The 23,329-nt window shown below is 41.3% G+C and overlaps 1 protein-coding gene across 1 annotated transcript in view; it reads left to right on the top strand.

The window, feature by feature from the left end:
* Nucleotides 1–23,329, top strand: part of LOC134224966 (uncharacterized) — a 650,394-nt gene that overhangs the window by 494,759 nt on the left and 132,306 nt on the right. The window contains exon 3 of the mRNA XM_062704663.1: nucleotides 15,826–16,145. Coding sequence (XP_062560647.1) covers nucleotides 15,826–16,145 — 320 coding nt within the window. The remainder of the gene's footprint in view (nucleotides 1–15,825; nucleotides 16,146–23,329) is intronic.

The raw sequence follows: 23,329 nt of genomic DNA, 5'->3' as shown, positions 1-23,329 counted from the left end.
CCAACCTGGCCAACCACACGCTACGGCGCTGTTTATGTTTCAACTACATTTTGAACTTGTTTATTCGAAAGATGGCTTGATTATTCGTAATCTAATAAAAACAAGGATTCTTTTTGTTTGCATTTGAACAGATTCCGTATGATAAATACACTAGGGGAACTGTTCCGTTTTCAATCTCACTGTACATATATTCATCTCATCGCGAAACAAAGAAATATGGCACCAATTTCGTTCCTTCTTTTTGCTAACATGCATGCTCACTGCTGAAAAAAATCACAAAAATAATAAACAAATCAAATACCTTTTCGTTGCTTTATTTTTCGTAGGACCAATATCGGAGCTATAAGATGAAGTCCAGGAGCAGTAACCCTATAATATAATCATCACATCTTAATCTACACTCCCGCCCAAAATTTTGGGTTCACCCTCGTTTATTCCAGTTTAAATTTAGGCAAAATATACATTGAAGAAAGTTAGTTTCCCAAACAAAACGTCAAGAACTGTACTTCAGACAATATTTGGCTAAAATTGAATTAAATCGCATATCCGGAAAATGAACCCAAACGTATGACCAGTTTACCATATTTTGGATGAACCCAAACGTTTGGCCGATGCATACCTTGCACTTGAGTAAACATTTTGATTTTTTTAAATAAAACAAGATTTTGTCGCCGAAATTTCATCAATGCATCTCAAAGATAATTAAAATTTGGTTCCGTTCCACTTTTTATTTCGAAATTTTGTGGGATCATTTTTGAGAAAAATCCACATATTTTTACAACATAAATATAAGAAAAATGTGTATCTTAATGTAATGTTTTAGCACATACAGAATGAAAATTGTTAGTTTAAAATATCTACGATGCAAGATCTACTCATACTCTTTATATTGAGCTAATAATACCCAAAATCGGATGTAAGTCGAGGGTGAACCCAAACTTTTGGCCAGGAGTGTACATGTCGACGGTTTCGTGTAAAATTCGATTATCAAGAACCTTCCAAATTTACAGATAATCGAGTCCAACCTGTATAATATTGTACTAATTACAATCTTTGCCTTTACGTAGCGGTATCTGATGCAAATGGTTTAATTTTTATTCATCTGTTTTTCAATTATCTGAAATAAAATTTGTGGGAGCCAGGGTTACTGCTCCTGGACTTCATCTCATAGCTCCGATATTCATCCCACGAAAAACAAAGCAATGAAAAGGTATTTGATTTGAATATAATTTTTGTGATTTTTTTCAGCAGTGAGTACGCATGTTAGCAAAAAGATGCGACGAAATTGATGCCGTATTTCTTTGTTTCGCGTTGAGATAAATATATGTTCAGTGAGATGGAAAACGGAGCAGTTCCTCTATATACTTGCTAAAAGTTAACCCAGAAATATTTTAAATAGGGCAACGGTTCGCCACTTCATCTCATAGTTCCTATTTCCATCCCATCAAAAACAAAGCAATGGAAAGGAATTTGGTTTGTTTATTATTTTTGTGATTTTTTTCAGCAGTGAGCGTGTTGACAAAAAGAAGCGACGAATTTGGTGCCGTATTTCTTTGTTTAGCGATGAGATGGATATATGTTCAGTGAGATGGAGATAGGAACAGTTCCCCTACAACTTATTTCGCTATGTTTCCATAAAGAATAACTCATATTAAAAAAAAATTCCATTTTGTTATCTGTCATTCATGCTGTCACAGAGAACGATAACCCAATTCATTTTCTTTAGATTCATTGTTAGAAATAGGATAAATTGAGCCCCAAACGTTTGCGTCCTAGTGAATTGAATGGAAAGTGTGTTTTTAAATCAGGGCAGATATCATCTACTGTGGGCAAAACTTCACATTGCAGGAGCTCGGGAATTAGTTGCAGAACAATGGATTTATGATAATTTAAGCAGACATCTCATTCTGGAATCATTATTTAGACTCTCAACATTTGTGTCATTGGATAGGCGCTCAACATTTATGAATATTAATATGAATGCCTTATTTGTATACAATCGAAATCCGTCGGAAGATAATTAATTCAGAGATGGTGTGAATATTTTCACTCCATGCTATGTGACGGGTCAACAGCGCTGAATGCACCATATCAAATAATACATTTCCCAATCACCTAGGATTGACCCCCACCGTTAACGTCGCAACTGCACTGGGCCAGTCTACGAGCCGATGGTTTGCTGGGCGGGTCAGGATCTCCCTCGGGGAGCGGTAGACAAATTATAAATTCCGGTAGAATGGGGCACCGTCGGGAACGCACCAAGTGGACGGAATCAATTTAAAGCTAATGGAAAGATTTACGAGCCACTTTATACGCTTCGTGCGGGGCGGCGGATGGTTCAGCGTTGATCCTGGCACGGTAGGCCACGGGTCGAAAATCAATGGAACCAACTGTGGGGCATTTTATTTCGATTTTACGACCCGATTGTCGATGAATTTACTGCTGCAATATGGCTCATTTCCCATCATGGATGATTGAGGAAAATGGGACCGAGGTCAGTCAGTCAGTTTTACGTGGACGAATTAGGTCAGGATTTAAGTGCCTAGTAGTTTATTTAAACGATGTTCAAAAAGTTACAAGAACATGCCATTTATAGATGACTGGTTGTAGGTCTATTTTCATTGCACAATGCCTAATCAGTGATGACTGCATGCAGCAACTGCTAGATGAAATTTATCAGTAATGAATAATAATTATGACTAGATATGAATAGATCAGTGATATCATAACTAACGAAAATGATATGCTCACGAATGGGATAAGTTATTTATTGCTGATCGGGTGCGGTATATTCCAGAAGTGGAAACATCTAAATAAAAGCTGGATTTTCCCATAGGAAATCTTGTTAATGCCACAACATAGCTTTCTTTATCCTTCTTCCAGAAACGGGACTGTAAATTGATGGCATACGCGGGAAATGTGGAAAGATTCTTTCATTGCTGTTAGTATTTGATTGTAAACCAAAACGAGGGATTTTCAATTTGATTATAGGAAATGATGTAAAATTTCAAAATCAATTGACATGAAAAAAAAATATACCTAACACAGTTATAATTATGTACTACAATAACTTCACTCAAAAACAGTGCGGGATCGTAGTGTTGGAATAAAAAAGCAACACGTAGCATTCGCCACCTTAAACACGAAAGCATGCTAAGTTGTTCTATCGAAAGTGATGTGCATCTTTCTAATATAGCCGTTCTAATTTGGTTGTAGAGCACATTGTGTGATGGAACACCTTATTCACGACATAAGGGAATCCCTAAATTGCAGATATCAAAACCTTTTCCAATGCTCCTGACAAGCGTGTAATTAACAAATAGATCAAACTTTTTAGAAAAAATCAACATTTTCTAAATCAATCCAATTTATAGGACTACACATATAACACATAGGGAAACTGCTCCTGGATTTCATCTCATGGCTTCGATATTCATCCCATAAAAACAAAGCTCAAGGGAAAGGTATTTAATTTATTTTTTATTTTTGTGATTTTTTTAACAGTGAGCACGCATGTTGACAAAAAGAAGCAACGAAATTGGTGCCGTATTTCTTTGTTTCACGATGAGATGAATATATGTTCAGTGAGATTCAGATCGAAACAGTTCCCCTATAAACTATTTTGCCTAAAATTGCTTGTTATTCCGCTCAAAAACTAACACTTGTTTAACACCCCGTGTTGGGTATGTCTGTCTTTCTTTAATTTTCCACAGGTTTGACGTTGCACTCGTTCGAGTGGGTTCATCTTTTTCCCCAAGTCGTACCACTAACCAGCAGTCGGATTACCTTCCATCGTCAGTTGAACCGTCGACAGCTGCCATTCTCATTCGATTGACATTCCTGGAGGAATTCCGTGGCAGTTTTTCGCAAGTTCCATTTTCACCATTGCCGCCGCCCCCGTTACTGTTGCCGATGGTATGTGGTGCAGCGGGTGGTTTCCGCGAAATTCCATCGGGAGTTTTCCGCTTTTTGTCCCGATGGAATTTTCGAAAAAAAAAATGTTTCCACTTGTTCTTTTACTCTATTTTTATACATTCCTTTTACTAGTGTTCTAAGCTTTACTTTGTGCAATTTATCATTACTCTGCTGAATCACGACAAAAAAATCAATTTTATTCAAATATTCTTGGAAAAACCCGCATTTCGCTTGCTGCCGCTTCGCTATATTAGAAGTTATTGAGCTTATTATTATTCACTAGCTACTAAAAAGAGCTAAAAAGCCTTTTCAAATTTTGGCAAAGCAAATTATTAGCACACTTATCAATAATAAGATTTCCCTTTCATGGTATGCTTCGTTTTTCACCTCTGATTTTTATCTGACACAAATCTTCTATACCTACTACACTGAACTGATTTTCTCACTGAAAAATTAAATTCTGCTTAGCTTCGTAAGATTTGTCCTTACAGTTGATTCAGAAGTATAAGATTGCTAATGTCGTTCTTTTTCGCGTGACTAACATCTAGGTTACTTCGATCTGGCGGCCAAAGTACGGGTACTACAAACTACGAGTGGTCGGGGCTCAGCCAAACCGCAGCAAGCAGCTTTTTGACTGACTTGTGATCTACCTTTCACAGGGAACCTTTCACAAATTACGTAACGCTGAAAGGGGAGGCCGAGCGTTACGATCCATACAAATAAATTAAACCTTCCATACAAAAAGTGTTACGAGCGGGAGGGTGGGGGTCCAAAATCACCAAATTTAGCGTTACGTAATTTTAGAAAGAACCCTAAGGATATCCTCAATTATAGGGCTAAAGGCTATCCTATCCAGTTTTCCGCGAGCGGTAATGGCCGCCAGCTTGCCTGCGGGTTAGGCTCTGATTTGACATTTCTGGAGGTCAACTGCACCCACCGCCCCGAGCATTCTGACCAATGTGACCTAAAAGAAGGTGCTGATTAAGTGAATTCAAGCCTTTTTATATACCACATTGATCAAAATGCTCGAACGGTGGGTGCAGTTGACCTCCAGAAATGTCAAGTCAGAGACTAACACGCAAGCAAGCTGGCGGCCATTACCGCTCGCGGAAAACTGGATACGATTAGTGATTAATTGGATGAGCTACATTAAAACTGGGGCAAAAAATGGTTATTTTTTCAATGGCGCTTGGTGCGATTTGGCAGAACCCCGGCCAAGTGTCAAACCGATGTTGGTGATGAAACCAAACATGATGCATTAATTATGCCCAATTGAAGCTTGTTGTGGCATAATTTGGCAAAATAATTTAAATGACTACAGCACCACTTGCGTACTAGTACTTATGCTTCTACTGTTCTTACACAACTTAAAATAGTATAAGTGTAAACGTCGAAATCATTTTACGACGGTCTCTCTCAGCCTAATAAGATCAAACGTGACTGTTATAAGCTCCTCATTCATATTACAAGCACAAAAAAAAATCTCATTTTCCTAAATTATAAATCTTTAAGCTACCTTTAACCACGTTCTTCTAATACTTTGAGCGTTTTTCGATTTTGAGATAATGATTCCCATGGTTATAATAACTGACAACCTCAAAGAAGCTCAAGGAATAAGGTCTTTGCGTAGGTAAATTCTCTCGACTTCAATTGAATCGCTAAAACAGTACGAAAAACGTCATGCCTTTGAATATTGAACTTTGTCACTAGATCTTCTGCTTCTTCTGCTTCCTCAGTAGCACTGCATTCCAGCTGGAACATGATCTGCTTTTTAACTTAGTATAGTATTAGCATTTCCTCAGTAGTCATTTGGCCGAATAGAACATTCGACCGATTAGAACATTTGAAAAGAGATAAATGAGGTGTGAAAAGTGAGACCTCTCAATTCTCACTACAAATTTCCCACTTCTCACCAAATTACCTATTCGGGCAAACGTCCTATTCGGCCAAACATCCTATTCGGCCAAATGACCTTCTCAGCCGAATGACTTTCGGCCAGATGGGTTTCGATCAGATAGGTTGCGTCATAATGGTTTGTTAAACCAAATACTTTTAGTCCAAAAAAGTTTCGACCAAACAACCCTTCCCCCACCCAGAGAGACAAGAATGCTTACCACCCGACAACATTCTAGACTGGCTCGAGAATCGAACTCGCCATCTCCGGATTGGTAATCCCACGGATTTGCTCACAGGTCTTAATGATCTCCTACTACACAAAGTAGATCCCATGCTAAACACAAAACTATTTCCATGTAAAAATAAAAATTGTTATAAAATTATTATTATAAAATTTCCACCTGATATTTAATTTTTCAAAAAGTCAGGGAATTGTTGTTCGGGAATTGCTTCTAGAACGAATTCTTCTGGTATTTCGGTCTGAAATTATTTCAGAATTTAATTTGAAATTTGTTTGGAAAACCAGTAAGATCTTCTTCTAATTTGCATTACATACCCCACAATTTTTGTTTTGAATCCCTTGAGAAATTCTTCGATATATTGTTTGAAGAATTCCGGGTTCCTAGAAGTAGAAGGAAATTCATTAGGAATTTTGAAAAATAAATCTTACTGGGGGTCCTTCTTGCCTAGCGGTAAGATGCACGGCTATGATGCAAGACCATGCTAAGGATGGCTGAGTTCGATTCCCGGTGCCGATCTTGGCAAATTTTCGGGTTGGAAATTGTCTCGACTTCGTCGTGTTAGCCTCATGATATACGAATGCAGAAATGGTAACTTGGTTTAGAAACCTCGCAGTTAATAACTGTGGAAGTGCTGAATGAACATTAAGCTGCGAGGTGGCAATGTCCCAGTGAGGGATGAAATGCCAATGCAGAAGAAGAAAATGTTCGGAGAAATTCGCAATTGAATTTCCATCGGAAATTCTGGAAGAATTCCTGGAAAAAAATCTCGGAAAAATTCCCGGCTGTGGGTTTAAAGGAATTCCGTGTAAATTTCGGATGAGATTTGGGGAATATCTGAAGAGCTCTCAAAGTTATTAATAAAAAATTCCTAGGGAAATTTCTTAAGCAGTTACTGGTGGGAATTCTGTGAGAGTATAAAATTTCTATGACGAATAAAAACTCGTTTCAATCATATGAGACTGCGTAGCCGTTAATTAATGATCTTTAAGTTTCTGTGAAAAAATCTAAAATGATTCCCTGGTGAACTTCCGAACAAACTCAAGGGGAAATTTCTGAAGTAGCTCCCAGTGAAATTGCCGCACCTTAGGAACATGTAAAAGAATTTCCCGTCTATCTTATGAAATAGGTAATTTTTGGAACAGCTTCCATATGAATTTCCGGGGAAACTTCTACAGGAATTCCTGGAAACTTCCGAAATAATTTCCGGAGGAACTTAAAGAGGAATTTCCCGGAGAATTTTTGTGAAAGAACTTTTTGAGGAACTCCTAGAGGAACTTTCGTAGGTGGTGGATCTTATGAAAGAATTCTTGGAAAAGCTTCTGGAGGAGCTTCCGAAGGAATTCCTAGAAGAACTTCCAGAAGATTTTCCAACAAAAACTTCCGGTGGATTTCCTGAAGGAACTTCCGGACAACTTCCACAGAAATTTCTGGACGAACTTCCGGAGGAAGAAGGTACTTCCCAAATAACTTCCGATGTAATAGCAGAAGGAACTTCTTATCCGGAGGAGTTCTCGAACAAGCTTCCGGAGGAATCCCTGAAGGAACTTTAGGAATACTTGGCGGAATTTGTATAGGAACTTGCGGAGATATTCCGGAAAATTTGTAATGCATGGTACAAGTTCACTACTCGACGTTGAAAGAACAGTCGCCAAAACAGTATATTCGTGCCCTTGCTGTTCAATATGTTCATTTGCGAATAGAAAATTTCAAAAAGCAGGCCGATGAGACCGTCGACAAAAGCAACGTTTTGTTGAACATGATTTACCCACCAATAAAAAGCAAGTCGAACATGCCTACAAAACAATTTGGTAAAAGAACCATCACGTGTAATTGCTGTTTTAACGGTTTAAAACGCAATATGTTCAAAATACAATTTTTTTTCTTTTAAATTAGTCGAACTAATAAACATATTTAACAATATAACATGAAGGAAAGTTGTTCGAAATTACGTTTTTAAAACTCCGTCATTTTTTCTGGTAGATGGAGATCCCTTGGCGCCGAATAGTTTTCAATATCACTTCTCAAAACTGACCTGTTCAGAGGTTCCTTTCCTTTTTTAAAAGCGCTTCAACTGTATGAATTGTTATGTCCAAAATGTAAGTTTGAAAATTAAACGCCCCAAATTGTATGTGTCTCCAGAACAAGGTGGCTCAAAAAACACTTTTTCAAATGTTTCGATGCGCCGCGCTCTTATTCGGTTCTACTTGATGCACTGATGTTCTGGACAAAATTTCAGCCAAACCTGTCAACGTTTGGGCAGTGCTAAACTCGTTGGAAGTTTATATGGAAAAATGTATGCAGAAACATCGAAAAACAGTGATTTGCAGATGGACGGCACAATTTACGATCAAGAACTATGATACTCATTCAGATCTTGTATAATTAAATACAGAATGTTATGCTGAAAACCGCGAGAAGATTAGAGGTTATTTACTGGAGTGTTGTAGGGGTGAATTTATTTGTTTTCAAAGGTAAAAGAAACGAAATTTGCTATCTTAAAGTATAAGACTGACACTCAGGGCCGGATTTAGCCGGAAGAGGGCCCCGGGGCCGACAGTTTGTGGGGGCCCCAAAATGTACCAAAAAGGTTGGTTTCGGTACATAAGATTTGTAGGGGCCCGGGACCACGTCGTCGCGATTTGCCTATCCCACCTGATGCATATCTCGTCCTCGTTCCAGCAATTATTTTACGTAATTTGTTCTTGACGTCATGCTCTTTTCTATGGTTTGAAGTGATGTGATAAAAAAAAGTTCGGAAGATATTTCGTGCATCAATCTTTTTCTTAACTTACTTGATGCAAACTGGAAAAAAGATACCCCTTTGAAAGAAACTACTCCAAAGTTTTTACTCGCCAAGCACACTGCTTCCGAAACTTTTTAGATTATTAACATCTCATAAAAGCACGTGCCAGTCGGAAGAATGAAGCTCTACTAGCTTTATGTGGGAAACAGAAAACTTTTATATGTTGGCTCACGTTGAAGAGTAATACGCGGTGTGTCAAACATATTATTGCAGATGGCAAATATATGCATCCCGGGGCAAAATGCTTTTGCGGTTTATTACTGATACAGAAAAAATCAATTACTCCCGCCAGTGGCGTAGCCACAGTCGTTCTGCTGTCCGAAACAAGAGAAAACACGCACTCAGTAAATTTCTGAATCAAACTGCCAAAATGTCGGATAACGAACTGATAGTTCCTTATTCATAATTAATGGCTATAGGTACCCCTTTCCTGAAGCTACATTTTTAAGATGCCCAACAGTTAGTTATGCAAGCTGAACCCGATGAGAAAGGCGCTACCGCAGACGGCGCTACCATTGTATATGATGATTATAATACGTGGCGGCAATTTCAAACTCTGATGTTATTTTAGGGGGCGTTTTCGGAGTATGACAACGATCATTAGAAACTTCAATAACTGTGCACACCGAAAAATGATTAATTAAGTACTGGATATTACCTATTATCCATTGATTCCTCACGTTGCTTCCAAATGAACTGCCGCATCAAACGGTACCACGATGCATTGGAATCAGCATTATTAGGGTATTATCCCGACTAGAAGGTCATATCAAAATTATATCATCCTATGTTATTATGTTATACTAATTTTTCATAACAAAATGTGTTAGAAACATGGTGCAGGATGTTGTTAAAATATCTAAATTTATATCAAAAACTGCACGACTGGAAACAAAAAACTATCAAATTTTGTTACAATTTTATCATAAAAATAACATATTTTGTTAGAAATTTATAACAGAATCAGATACAAAGTATATTGTTTCTGTGCAGTTGGAATTTTTACAGGTCGTGATAGGGCTACAGATTGCGATCAACAATCATATTTTTTTGTTTTTGTCTGAACAAGAATATTTTTCGAGAACATGAAATTAAAAACATTACAAATAAGGCAACCTTCTCAAATTATATCAGCGTTGTGATATCTATGGCTGGGAGACTTTGCTACATCTATTTTAATTGCCTACTGTTGGGCAATTCGGTGTTAAGCATTTTTCAGATCATATTATGATATAATCCTGTTACAACATTTGAAAGATAATGGCTACTGAGAACTAAATTGTATCAAAATAACTTATAAATATCACAATATGTTAAAATTGTGTTAAATTTTTGTTATGCTCTTCTAGTCGGGATGCATAGGCATAGGTCGGCCCCTAGTGATACTAATCTTTATTTTAAAATTCTTGTCCAGGTTTCTATCAGATATCAAGATAGGGAGTAAAAATGTAGAAAAAGGATTTCCACACACTTCCAAGCTCATCTCTACCGCACTTCCGAAGTAGAAAGAATGTATTGATGCTGTACTTCAAGCCCTCTACTTTGCACACGATTTGCTAAACAACAGCATAGGACATTTATATACAAATTTCATAATACCAATAAAGTTTGATTTCAATGTCAAACTACTCCAAATTTAATAAAAACCTTGTTGTGCATAGATAAAAACTTGTCATCGTATTTGAAACATGCGTTTGAGAAACAACATAAGTCCAAATCTCTCAATTCTAGGAAAATAACAAACTTAAAGGTTTGAAAATTGCTGTCAATGCTTCCAAATTACATTTGGACATACCTATATAAGTAGATTTCATAAACAGTTGGATATATTTTCACTAAAAGTTTTTCTTACATATTGAGTATAGGAAAAATCTCATTTAATTCAATTATAATTAATAATTATTTTACATAAGTAGTTTATTCCGTTCATTTAAATTATGATATCCTTTCCTGCTCGGGAATAAAGCGCAACTAATTTCATCATCATTGCACTAGTTTCGGAGAGGTTCCATTCCCCCGGCACCTAGTGCCACAGCCGGGAAGTGCCGAGAGCCGCCCGGTAGTTGAGCGCACAGAATGTGGCGTCAAGCAGCGAAATAATGAAGTTTGTTGCGATCATTTATGGAGAGGAAAGGGAAGCTCTTCAATTAGCATACGCGCGAACAAAACTGCTGCCGTGAGAAGTGAAAAGTGTTTTCTATAATGATGAGAGGTGGAATTAAAACAGTATAAAATGTTTCCAACGAGTTGTTTTGCTGAATGCTGTGATGCGTATGAATAAACCGGAAGCAGATTTCATTGCTGCTCTAAATTATGTTCATGTTAATGATTTAAAGTTTTAGGTATACATTTGTGTATGTCACACGGCGTTGAGGTCCGATTTTAGCTTGGTCAATCATATTCTAAGCGAATTTGAAACAAATAGGAGAACTGTACCGGTTTTGGCCATGTTCCTAATTCGGCCAATTTTGCGAATAACTCCAAAAATAAAGCAATTCGCGAGGGTTTTGTTAGTTCCAACAAAAGATATATCCCTCACGGCTCAACGCTGCTGTCAACTGATCGATTATTTTGGAAAAATATGTATTTTCCAGGGTTGGCCAAATTAGGCACTAAGTTGGCCAAAACCGGCGCACTTCCCCTATTGTGTAAATTGTTGGAATAACAAAAAAAACTAATTTCCTTCGCGCACCTCTCCGCTAGGCTAAAGAGGGAAGAATATACAGTGCGCCAATAAAAACGTTTCGGGTGGAAAGCAGTTTCATTTGAGGCAAATAGCTTATCGCCAATCTGGCAGGAAACAAGGGCGTTAGACACGGCAATTAAGACGCCACGTCCTTGGATCAAGAGCAGTGGGCATCCATCGTATGTCTGCTCCAGCTGTGCATAGAACGCTTCTTTCTCGTCATCGGGTCTCCCTTCGTGTGGGCAGTGCACGTTGATGATGCTATAGTTGAAGAAACGGCCTTTAATCCTCAGCTTGCACATCCTTGCGTTGATTGGCTGCCACTCAATCACGCGTTGGCGCATCTTACCCAGCACTATGAAGCCGGTTCCCAGCTCGTTGGTGGTGCCACAGCTTTGGTAGAAGGTAGCCGCTCGATGCCCGCTTTTCCACACTTTCTGTCCTGTCCAGCAAATCTCCTGCAGCGCCACGACGTCGAAGTTGCGGGAATGTAATTCATCGTAGACCATCCTGTCGCAACCTGCGAAGCCTAGCGACTTGCAATTCCATGTTCCAAGCTTCCAATCGTGATCCTGTATTCGGCGTCTAGGTCCTTGCCGATTATATCGAGTCGCATTATCTCTTATATTGTTCGTAATGATTGGTTTTCCAGGCGGCTTATTGGGCCTGCGCAAACCTCCTGTCTCGTCGGAGGGCCGTCGTGTCAGGGCTGTTTAGCGTCTTACTTAACACCGGGACTTGGGCTTGTGCGCTTTGAGCGGCACACGGTCGCTTTGGTGGGGTCTACTTGCGGATACATGCAGCTTTTTATAGAGGTTTAACAGAGCCCATTGTAAAACCCCACCAAATCCTAGGCAAGCCCCACAACTCGCAGATGGCCTGGGGAGGGATCGTCAAGCCTTTGGACATAGTCCCTGCTGCCCTAAAGAGGCACAGAAGAGGAGCGTGTTGAACGACAGGTGGCGTTCGTGGCTGCTAGAGCCGCTCTGAAGACTGAGATTAGATCAAACAAAAAGCCTGCTTCGAGGGCCTGTGTCAAAGTGCCAACGCGAATCTATGAGGTGACGCCTGTAGGGTCGTAATGGCCAAGACACGTCAGGCGATGGCGCCCACAGAGCAGTCTCCAGAGATGCTGGAGATGATCATCGCGGGGCTCTTCCCACGTCATGATCCACGTCCATGGCCTGACTTTGTGGAGCTGCCAGGGGCCAGGGTGGCCGACAAGGGAAGAGTAACCGTGGTGGAACGTGCGGTGATTGCACAACCCCTTAGTGTAGGTTAGTCGCCATGACCGGATGGTATTCCGAACCTGGCCATCAAAGCCGCCATTGCTAAGGCTCCCGAGATGTTCAGATCTGGCATGCAGAGATGCCTTGATAAGGTAGTCTTCCCTGAAGCATGGAAAAGGCAGGCTTGGTCCTATTGCCAAAGGCGGGAAAACCACGGGGGATCCGTCGGCATATAGACCAATGTGCCTGCTTGATACGGCGGGGAAGGTGCTCGAGAAGATCATCCTCAACAGGTTGTTTATACGCACGGTACGGGCAAGTCGATCGTAGACGCTATTTTATCGGTTACCAAATACACGGAGATAGCTATCCAGCGTAAGAGGAGTAGTAGTGTAGTAGTGACTCTCGACGTGAGGAATGCTTTCAATAGTGCCAGTTTGACAGCTATTGCAGATGCGCTCCTGCATCTTGAAATGCCCGAGTACATGTACAAGATTCTCGGAAGCTACTTTCAGAATCGAGTACTGACTACTGGTATACGACACAACCTCCCCTAGCAGCACACATGTTCCACGTATGTTACTGCAAGTCATATGTGACCAGATTTGGTCACAATCAAGTTACTGTAACCATTTTCGACTGACTTGTGCTGCTCGGGTCAGGGGTTCCGCAAGGTTCCATACTGGGTCCAGTGTTATGGAACGTCATGTACGACGGTGTCTTGAGGTTGAAGTTCCCGGTGGGCGTGGTAATCGTCGGCTTCGCTGACGATATTACGTTGGAGGTCTACGGCGAATCGATCGAAGAGGTAGAGTTGACTGCAGCCCACTCGATGGCACTTGTGGAGGAGTGGATAGAGCTACAGGAAGTTAGAACTGGCTCACCGCAAGACTGATCTATTTAACTAATCTAATATATTTCACTAATCCGTTTCAGTCTGAACAAAATTACAGTGTCTTAGTCAAGGGCTTGACTGGTCGCTGCCGACTCAACCATCACATGGGAAATATTCACCGTGTTGAATCATTTGTCCGTGATTGTTGTGCATCCGATTATGGAACTTTTAATCATCTGATACCAGTCCAGTTTTTACGCAATTGCGTTCCCGAATATTTGGTAAACACATAGGTCCTATGCCCATTTTTTTTCAGCACCATGTGCACGCAGCGTTAAAACAACTCGGATTTGCATCGGCGCAGTGACGCTGCGGTACCGCTTTTTTCCGATGCACAGAACAGCAGAAAAGACGTAAAGTGGGTATATCAAGTCTTTATTAGTTAAAAGTGGGGCCCTCCTTAGCCGTACAGTAAGACGCGCGACTACAAAGCAAGACCATGCTGAGCTGGTGGCTGGGTTCGATTCCCGGTGCCGGTCTAGGCAATTTTCGGATTGGAAATTGTCTGGACTTCCCTGGGCATAAAAGTATCATCATGAGGCTAATGATATACGAATGCAAAAATGGCAACCTGGCTTAGAAACCTTGCAGTTAATAACTGTGGAAGTGCTGAATGAACACTAAGCTGCGAGGCGGCTCTGTCCCAGTGGGGTAATGTAATGCCAATAAGAAGAAGAATTAGTTAAAAGTCTTTAGAAACCTGAACCTCTTGTTCGCTTATGCATTATATGCCCTCTGTCAAGACTTCCTTTCTCAAACTTTCCCTTTCCACCCATCCACAATCGTTTCCTTTTTGTTCACTTCTAACTAAAATTAATTCAGCCATGTTAGAAGCAACAAAGTTGCAACAAGTTGCAAAGATACAAATTCTACTTCTACCTATGATCATCAAACAAGAACGAAGGTAGCTGCCGTAGTGTGGATGACTACTTTCCGTAACCCGTTCGTTGACGGATTAACCCTGTACTGCAATCTGCATTTCATTTTGAACACGTTAAACCACCGAAGTGCATCTAATAAGATTATCACATACTTAACTAGCTCGCTTTTCAAGCAATATACATCGTCGAATGGTGGGAAACTCCTCTCAGAAACAGAAACCTAGAAACATAAGAATATATACAACCATAGCTATATGCTTTTTTGCTTGTTCAACACTTCGTGGTCATCATCGTTTGCTGCCCGCCAATGGTTGTCAGACGGGTGCTTTAGAAAAATTGTGCAGCTATATGCTACGAAAGAAAATGCACCCACATAATTCTATTCCGTTACCGAAACATTCTTCAAAGGAAGGAAAAATGCTGCTGCAGCTCACTACATACAATGTGTTTGCAAACAGCCAGCGTTAAGCATCCTTTCGAAACGTGCAGGACTCCGGAAGTAGCCGATCTAAGCCGCAAAAACAGTTTCAAAAGCGTTATCCGAAAGCAACATCCCGTAAGGGCTGGGCATGGCTGAATGGTAACGACACTCGAACCTATGATTATATGAGGATTGCTATAGGAAACGGAAAGCAGGAATGCCACAATGCTGAGCAAGTCATTTTGGTTTAGAAATTGGTGAACGTGACCAAAATGCACAGCTCCCACTTTATTCGTACAGGAGTGAGAAATCCCGTTGGATGAGGCGCACAGCAAAGCGTTGAATCGGTTATTTGGCTCTTTTCTTGGAGTCTCTATCACCCACTTAGGAAACTGATACGGTAGTTATTCTATTAAAGGTTATAGTTTCTATTTTCTTTTTACTTTTTGCCATCGCGTTCTCCCACCGGGACTTAGTCGTCTCGAAGCTCAGTGTTCAATAGCCTTCCAGTATGTACGTCGATATGGAAGCGGCCGGAATATGCCGGGCAATTTGTTGCGCTTCAGAACATCCCTCCAAAATGGAAAACGTTATATTTTGTTTCAATAAGCTACATCTCAAATTTTAATGTGAGCACCTAAGGTTGCGTCGAAGTTTTGGCACAATTAAATCGCTATCATCGTTCTGCCAAATATATGTATTTCGATATCACTGAGCACACAGCACTATTTTAGACGAATACATAAATGCATGAAACAGCAAATATCGCTTTCAGTGTTTCAAAATTGCTTTTATTTCAATCATAATCATAACTAAATAATAACAAAACCATCAATCTACTCTATTTTATGCTGCAGATGGACCCGGCCAACCCGAACGCGGCGCTGATACCGACATGTGCAACGATATCCACCGGCACCAGTGTCACCAGTCCCAGTTCGGCAATAGCGACCATCGGCGGAGGAGGAGGCGGCGGCGGCATCGGCGGACTCGGTTCGCCTTCGTCGGCCGTGGTCCCCGTCGGCGGCGGCGGCCATCCGTCGACAACACTGCTCAGCCCAACACTCCTCTCGCCGGGAACGAACACCGGTACGGCCTCCATTGCCACCTCCCGGGATGACGAGGACGATTCCAGCAATCAGATTTCGTCCACTGGCAGCAAGAGCTCCGGCCAGCGGTAAGTATTAAATTCTTCCCCAGAAGCTTATTTATTGAGATTTTTCTGTGACCAACATGCACTGTCACCATCGCACCGTTTCGAAAATTCTTGCGATTTTGTGCTTCTAAAAGGAAAAGGATAATTAATTAATTTCAGCAGCATCTCTTATACATCTAAATTTGAAAATGGTGTCGGACCAAACATTAAGTCATCGTCTTTTCACAGTGGGAAAAATGATATTTAAAGTCAAGTACAAATCTACTCTTATATATTATGTGATAAGTTATTCTAGTAGATAGTTTTATCCGACCACTGTGTTGATTTTCTTTGACATTTATTTATTATTTACTGCTGCATTTGTCTTTTTGTTGTAAGGTTTCTAATGTTACTTTGAATAAAGATATTACATTTAACTAATTGGTGGAAATTAAGAACTTCTTCTATATCATTTTTCCCACATTGCACTACGCCAGAAAAGTAAAAGACAACCACACCGAATATTAATTGGTGTTACGAGAAGATGATGGATGAAATCCTTGTCAAGCTTCTCTACATTTTTTATAACTCACCAAGCAGAAGCGACAAACTCTTGCGGTTGATCCTTCGGATTTATTAGATACTAAAGTGTCGAGTAATTTGGCGTAGGATGAATCCACTTACTTCCTCTCTTATCATCATCAGACGGGGAGACTTTTTTTTCGCAATGACCCTTACCAAAATTAACTAGGTTTCCCGTAACCCTCTTTTCCTCCCTTCATTGCCGTCCTCGGAGGGAAAACCATCCGCGCTGGTCGTGGGAAAAATTCAAATTAGTTTACATTTCCGCTTTCGTGCCGACCAGCGAAGTCTATGTCGTCAAGGATGGGTCAAGGAGTGACCTTCGTCAAATTTGATTTCCTTTTTTTTGCCCCGCGACATCCACCAGATTGAGGCGGAAGGCGGTGCCGGATGAGTATGCGGCGAAAATAAACGCAGTTTAATCAAGTGTATCATTTACTGACCGTGTCGCCTTTTTAGCTGTTCCGGAAAACTTACTTATTGACTGAGTCGTTGGTCTAGCAGCGGTGAAGGTGACTGGGTTGGAATACGAGGATAAAGGGGTTTTTCATGGTTCATGAAAATTATTATGATATTTTTTCTATGAAGTAAGATGTTTGATACAAGTAATATGCAATATGCTACTTCTTTTATTTTTATAACACTATTTTACCTACACTGACCAATAAATCAACCCAAATTTTGAGTTCAAAGTACTTGCTAAAGAGAAAACCGCATAAAATTTGTTTCAAAATATGGGTTTTTTTTTTCTTTTTTTCCTATGATTTCCTATGTTGTAAAATAAAACAATTAGCATCGACCCAACCAGCGTTCAGCACCATAACTCAAATTTTAGTAAATGCAAATATTCTCAATTTAGAATTGAATTACTTTCATTACATTGTTTGCACGTGGCTTGAGGAAAACCAACTAGTGCTCATGGCGGCAGAGACTATGGCCACTGCAAGGATGTGGTGGGGTTTGACAGTGGGCTCTGTTAAACCTCTACAAAAAGCTGCATGTATTCGCAAGACGGTCCTATCAAAACTACCATGCGCTGCGCTGGAGGTGTGCGCCGATCCGAAAATCGTCGGCGGCGGCGTTTGCCATAATTTTGGTCGTTTTCGGCGTCACGCCCTTAGCCTTTTCAGCCGGCGGTGGCGTGAATCGGCGTGGGGTTTTTTATTGTGTTCGTTTCTTTAATAGGGGTAATGACGGCTTTGGCAGGTTTTGTTCTATTATTGGCAGGGTGTTTTTTATGACTCATTATGCTCAAATTTGGCCCAAACATTCTTTGAATATCAGAATATTGTGGCCAAATTTCATAAATTTCGGTCGACAAAAACCCCCCTGCCAATAATAGAACAAAACCTGCCAAAGCCGTCTGTTCCCCTATTTTGTTCCTATTTTTCCGGAACATTTGCAAAACCTTACCGGGAGAATCTTTTGAATTTCGTCCAAAAAAGTCTGATGAACTTCCCCAAAAAACTCTTCAGTGTTCAAAATGTAGATATCAACGAATCATTTTGGTAAACTAAAAATATTTCAAAATTCTTTTAAATTTACTCGATTTTTTCTTGAATTTCTTCAAAACATTCTTCGGAATTTCCACGGGAATTGCACTAAAACTCTACAGAATTTCTGCGTGAAATTTTAATTTTTTACGGCTTTCTTTTTTTTTTTTTGAATTTCAAAGGATTTTTAAAGGAATTTATATTGTTTTCCACGGGAAATTCTTCATATTGTCTTTTTCATTACGAGGTGAACCGGCCCAGGGCCGAAAACCTCATTAACCGTTATCCTCCCTTGATACTTTTTAGGCACTAAAAAATGACTTCAAAAAATCATAACTCCGTTGATTCTCAACCGATTTTGACGTTTCACTTACCAAACGAACCGGTTAGGTCTCTAGTTTTCAAACCTGAGAAGAGAATCGGCATTGGCCACATGGTTCCGGAATAATTCCGGGGTCGAGTGGGGTACCTTTTTTTTCTCAAATCAAATGACCATGCTAAAACTCTGAAAACTAATTTTTTGATGTGTCCCACTTCATGAAATCACGAGACATGTTCAATAGTGCCTGTTCCAAGGTTCCCTGGTGGGTTTGGACAGGTTCTGCGGCGTTCTGGCGACCTGGTTCCCCCGGGACATGGCCACTTTCCGATTTGATCCGAAACCCATCTTGCGATGTCTCAAACTTCATGATTTTCCGAAACAAGCTCAATAGAGTCTAATTTGAGGTACCTGAGTGGTTCTGATCAGGTTCCGTGGCATTTCGGGGACCTTGGTTCCCCCGGGGAAGTGGCTACTTTTTTATATGTTCTGAAACCCATCTGGCGACCTCTCACAACGAAACGAGCTCACAACGAAACGACTAGTAGCATGGTCTTTTGATTTGGAAAAAAAGGTACCCCACTCGACCCTGGAATTATTCCGGAACAAGGTGACCAATGCCGATTCTCTTCTCAGGTTTGAAAACTAGAAACCTAACCAGTTCGTTTGGTGGGTGAATCGTCAAAATCGGTAGGTGAATCGTCAAAATCGAAGTTATGATTTTTTGAAGTCATTTTTTAGTGCCTAAAAAGTATCAAGGGAGGATAAGGGTTAATAAAGATATTAATAATAATAATAATTCATATTGTCCATTGGCAATTCCACCAAAAATTAAATAGAAGGAAGGGTCGTTTGACCGAAAATCTTCCGATAGAAAGCCATTATGCCAAAAGTCATCTGGCCGAATTAAATTGGGCTGAAATGAACGTGAGAGTGAAATGGTTATTAAATCGAAAACGATTTGGCTGAAAATTTTATGTGCCCTAACAAGTCATTTGGCCGAAATGGCTGAAAATGTAATTTGGCCGAACAGGTCGAATAGGCCGAAAATGTCACTTGCTGAACCGGTAATGTAATCAAAAATGTCAACCCGATGGGCAAAATGATTTTTTTTTGTCAAACGGCTTTTCTGCCGAACGACAATTTCGGCCAAAGGACCATTTTGACAAACGGTATTTTTTGGCGAAATAACTTATTCGGCCAAAAGAATTTTTTGATCAAATGACCAGTTCGCCGAACGAAATTTTCGGCCGGATTATAGACACTATAGGTTCCATAGACGAGCTGAGGCGAAAGCGAGTGTAGCCAAACAAACTGTCAGTTAGTGTAGCCAAGCGATTGCAATCCAAGCAACGGAGCGTGTAACGTCAAATTCGCGTGTTACACTGTGAAAAAGGGGAAAAACACACTTAATCGAAATGACCCAACCGTGCCTGCGCTCAGAACCTATAGTGCCTATAGGCCGGATGTCCATTTCGGCTAAACGACATTTTCGGCCAGACGGATTTCGGCCAAACACCTTTCGGCCTTGTTGCCTTCGCCCAAGCGCCCGGAAGTCATTTGGCAGAAAGCCATATGTTCAAATTGAACGTTTATCTGAAACGGTTATTTTGTCGAAAATGATTTGGCCATAAATATCATTTGACCGAAAGCGAAATACAGCCGAAAGGAATATCTATCCGAAAAAGTTATTTGCCCTTATAGGTAGATCATTTAGCTGAAAATGACGTTTGGTCTAAGTGGTCGTTAGGCCGAAAATGTCGTTAGGTAGAAAGGGTCTTTTGGCGGAAAGACTAATTTGGCCCAAAAATGTCCTTTTTGCCAAACAACCTTTGGGTCAAACGGCATTTTCGTCCAAATAACTTATTCGGCTAAACGATTTTTTCGGCAAAACAACCAGTTCAGCCAAATGATACTCTCAGCTGAGTGTCCATTTCGTCCAAATGGCCCTTTCTGCCAAACGACCAGTTAAATCAAATGGCCCTTTTCGGCGGAATGTGCTATTTAGACAACCAACCTGTCAAGACCAAATGACATTTTCGGCCAAAAATCTTTGTGCCAAATTGTTTGTTTGGTCAAATAATATATTTAGCCAAACAACAAATGACTCTGCCAAACAATGTATCTCTGTTCAAAAACTTTATTTTAATGAGAAATTCTATTAATTTAATCGGGAGATCGTTCGATTAGTTTTTACGTAGAGCTTTTCGAAATTTTAATAAGAAATGGTATACAATTTTTAAAAGTAATCATTGGTATTTTCATGAAAAATTCTCTGCAGTTACAACGTGATGTTGTGAGGATATCAATCGGGAAATTCTACGTCTGCGGAATTTCCACAACAAAATCTGTGAACTTTTACAAATTTGAATCGACGTAGAAAATTATAGATAAGCGGCGTGACGAATTTTTACCAGCGGTGCGCCGATGCAAAAATGTCGGCGGCAGCGGCGTGGCGCGGCGGTGCACACCTATAACACTAGCCCAGCCCAGGAGCTTCGAAAACAGCAACGTCAACGGACACGAGTGGAAATCGAGATAGATACAATAATCAAGGGCTGACAGTTGTTGCATTCCACCCCTTGAGTAAAACCGGGTGACAGCGTTTTGAAGTGGCTGGTTGGCTAATGACACAGCTGCCTTCCGTCTCGTAAAACCGTTGAACCGCCGTCCCAATCCAGCCGTCCGGTTCAACCAACCAGATGGGAGTAGGACCAGTTGATTCCTTCCTGGCTTGCACCGATCCGGCTCTGAACACCGAGCTGACAACCCCCACAGGTTCCCACTGCATCAGCAAAAATAACCATGGGATCAAGAAGGCGACTACCCCCGCTGGGTTCGAGGGCAGCCCAATTCACAGTTAATGTTAACAGTCTTTATTCATGACTGCTAAACCAACAAACAAAGAAACGGCAGTGAACCCCTTCGCAAAAAGAGATTTGGAGAAATCTCCACCCAACGCATCGGGTGCGACAGACATGGAGCAGAAGCAGACTAGTAGCGTCGTGGAGAGCGATAACGGTGCGCCAATAGTCGGTAAGCAGCAGCACAATACGGTGGTATAGAGTCGAGTGGCGTTCTGCCGAGCTTGACCGTCGTTATGGTGCAACTCGTTGACATTATCGACATCACAAATGGACGGGGTAATATGTCGAGAGGCCTGAAGCTGAACCTGCTTAAGCTTCGCAATTTGGTTCTTGTTGCAAAGCAGGAACAGGAAGTGCTTGCGGCTATGCTGGAAGGCTGTGGTAAAGCGAAGAAGAGCACACAGACTGCTTCCTCCTCTTTCCGTAGTACCACAACCTCAGTGACAGGGCGGCAGGAAAAGAACAGACAAGCGAGCCAGGTACACGTCCGGCTCTACGCGCACACAGAACACAAAAGGCGTCGGGAGAGCGCAAATCAGGACAGCGTTGCAAGGGAGAACGGCTTAAGAAGGAAGCAAGGGCGAAACAAGCCAGTCGAAGAAGGGAAGCCAACCCGAACAAGAAAATCAGCGGTCGGACGGTTCCTGGCAAACGGTAGTCAGAAAATCGAAGAAGAAAGCGGAAAACATGCGCCCGGTGAGAGCCAGGAAGAAGGGTGAAGCACTGCTAGGCAATGCCCAGCGCCGAGAAACTGGTAGACCTCGGTTAAGAGGTTCGTAGCATAAGGCGGACGAGAGTGGGCAAGATGATCCTTGTCTTAAGGAAAGGCTCACAGGCGAAAGGTTTTTCATATGGAGCGTTAGCCCAAGAAGTCCCATGCGAGAGTATAGAAGAGAGGGCTCTACACGACGAAGTGACCCTCCAATGTAATCAGCTGGATGAGCTCACTATATCGGAAAAGATCGCCTCGACCATCAAGGACCAAGGTCGAGTGGTGGTAGCAACGGCGTCAATTCGCCAGCGAAAATGACCACAGGGGACGCTGATTGCCACGGTGAGGTTACCAGCCACCAACGCCAACAAGGTGATCAATCCTGATAAGCTGAAACTTGGGTGGTCAGTATATCCAGTCAGCCTCCACCAACCAGCGGTAGCCGATAAGTACACACTACCACACAATGGTTTTTGCAATCAAATCAGTTTGATGTGTGCTACTAGAGTGTTATGCCCCATCAAGGTGTTCGATAGAACCATTCACCCAGATAGTCGATCGGCTGACATTAGACCTAGTGGGTGGCAAGCCACCCGAGCAGCACAAGTCAGACATAAATGGTTTCAGGAACTTAAATGTGACTGAATCTGGTCACATCAAAGTTGCAGTGACCTATGTGGAACATGTGTGTTACCAGGGAAGTAGTCATTGCAAAAGGCCTAAATGCGTGGGGAAGTCGCTGTACTAACCGGAAAAGGCAAACTCTGATAGAAGCTTTAACCAAGCTAGATGTCGTGCTGTGCAGGGCAGACCCAGAGGTTTATGGCGGCGAAGCCTCAATAAAGAAATAAAAGAAATCGACCGAAATCTAAGCTGGCAACAGGTTAAAGTGATAGCTGGACATCGCTCATGATGGAGATCATTCAAATTGGCCCTTTGCACCACACCGGCGGTGTTCAGGACCCATAAGTAAGTAAGTGAGTAAGATGTCGTGCTGCGCAACGAAGGCTCGAAAAGTACCTTCCAGCGAAACGGAGTGGCCCTCAGAGAAGCTATGGGTCTGGAAGAAAACATGGACAGTTTGAGCGACGACGAACCTGTTCCGGTTCTGTCTTGAGCGTGCATAGCTACCATGCCGAGGAAGGCACGACAACGGAACTGCAGACCTCAGACATACTGGTGAAGCGAGCAAATTGCAGCCCTTTGAGCAACCTGTGAGAGTAAGCATCTGATCCGGACGGGATCCCGAATAT

The sequence above is a fragment of the Armigeres subalbatus genome, chromosome 3 (assembly GCF_024139115.2).
Source record: "Armigeres subalbatus isolate Guangzhou_Male chromosome 3, GZ_Asu_2, whole genome shotgun sequence".
NCBI lineage: Eukaryota > Metazoa > Arthropoda > Insecta > Diptera > Culicidae > Armigeres > Armigeres subalbatus.
This window is presented reverse-complemented; position numbering and strand designations above follow the sequence as displayed.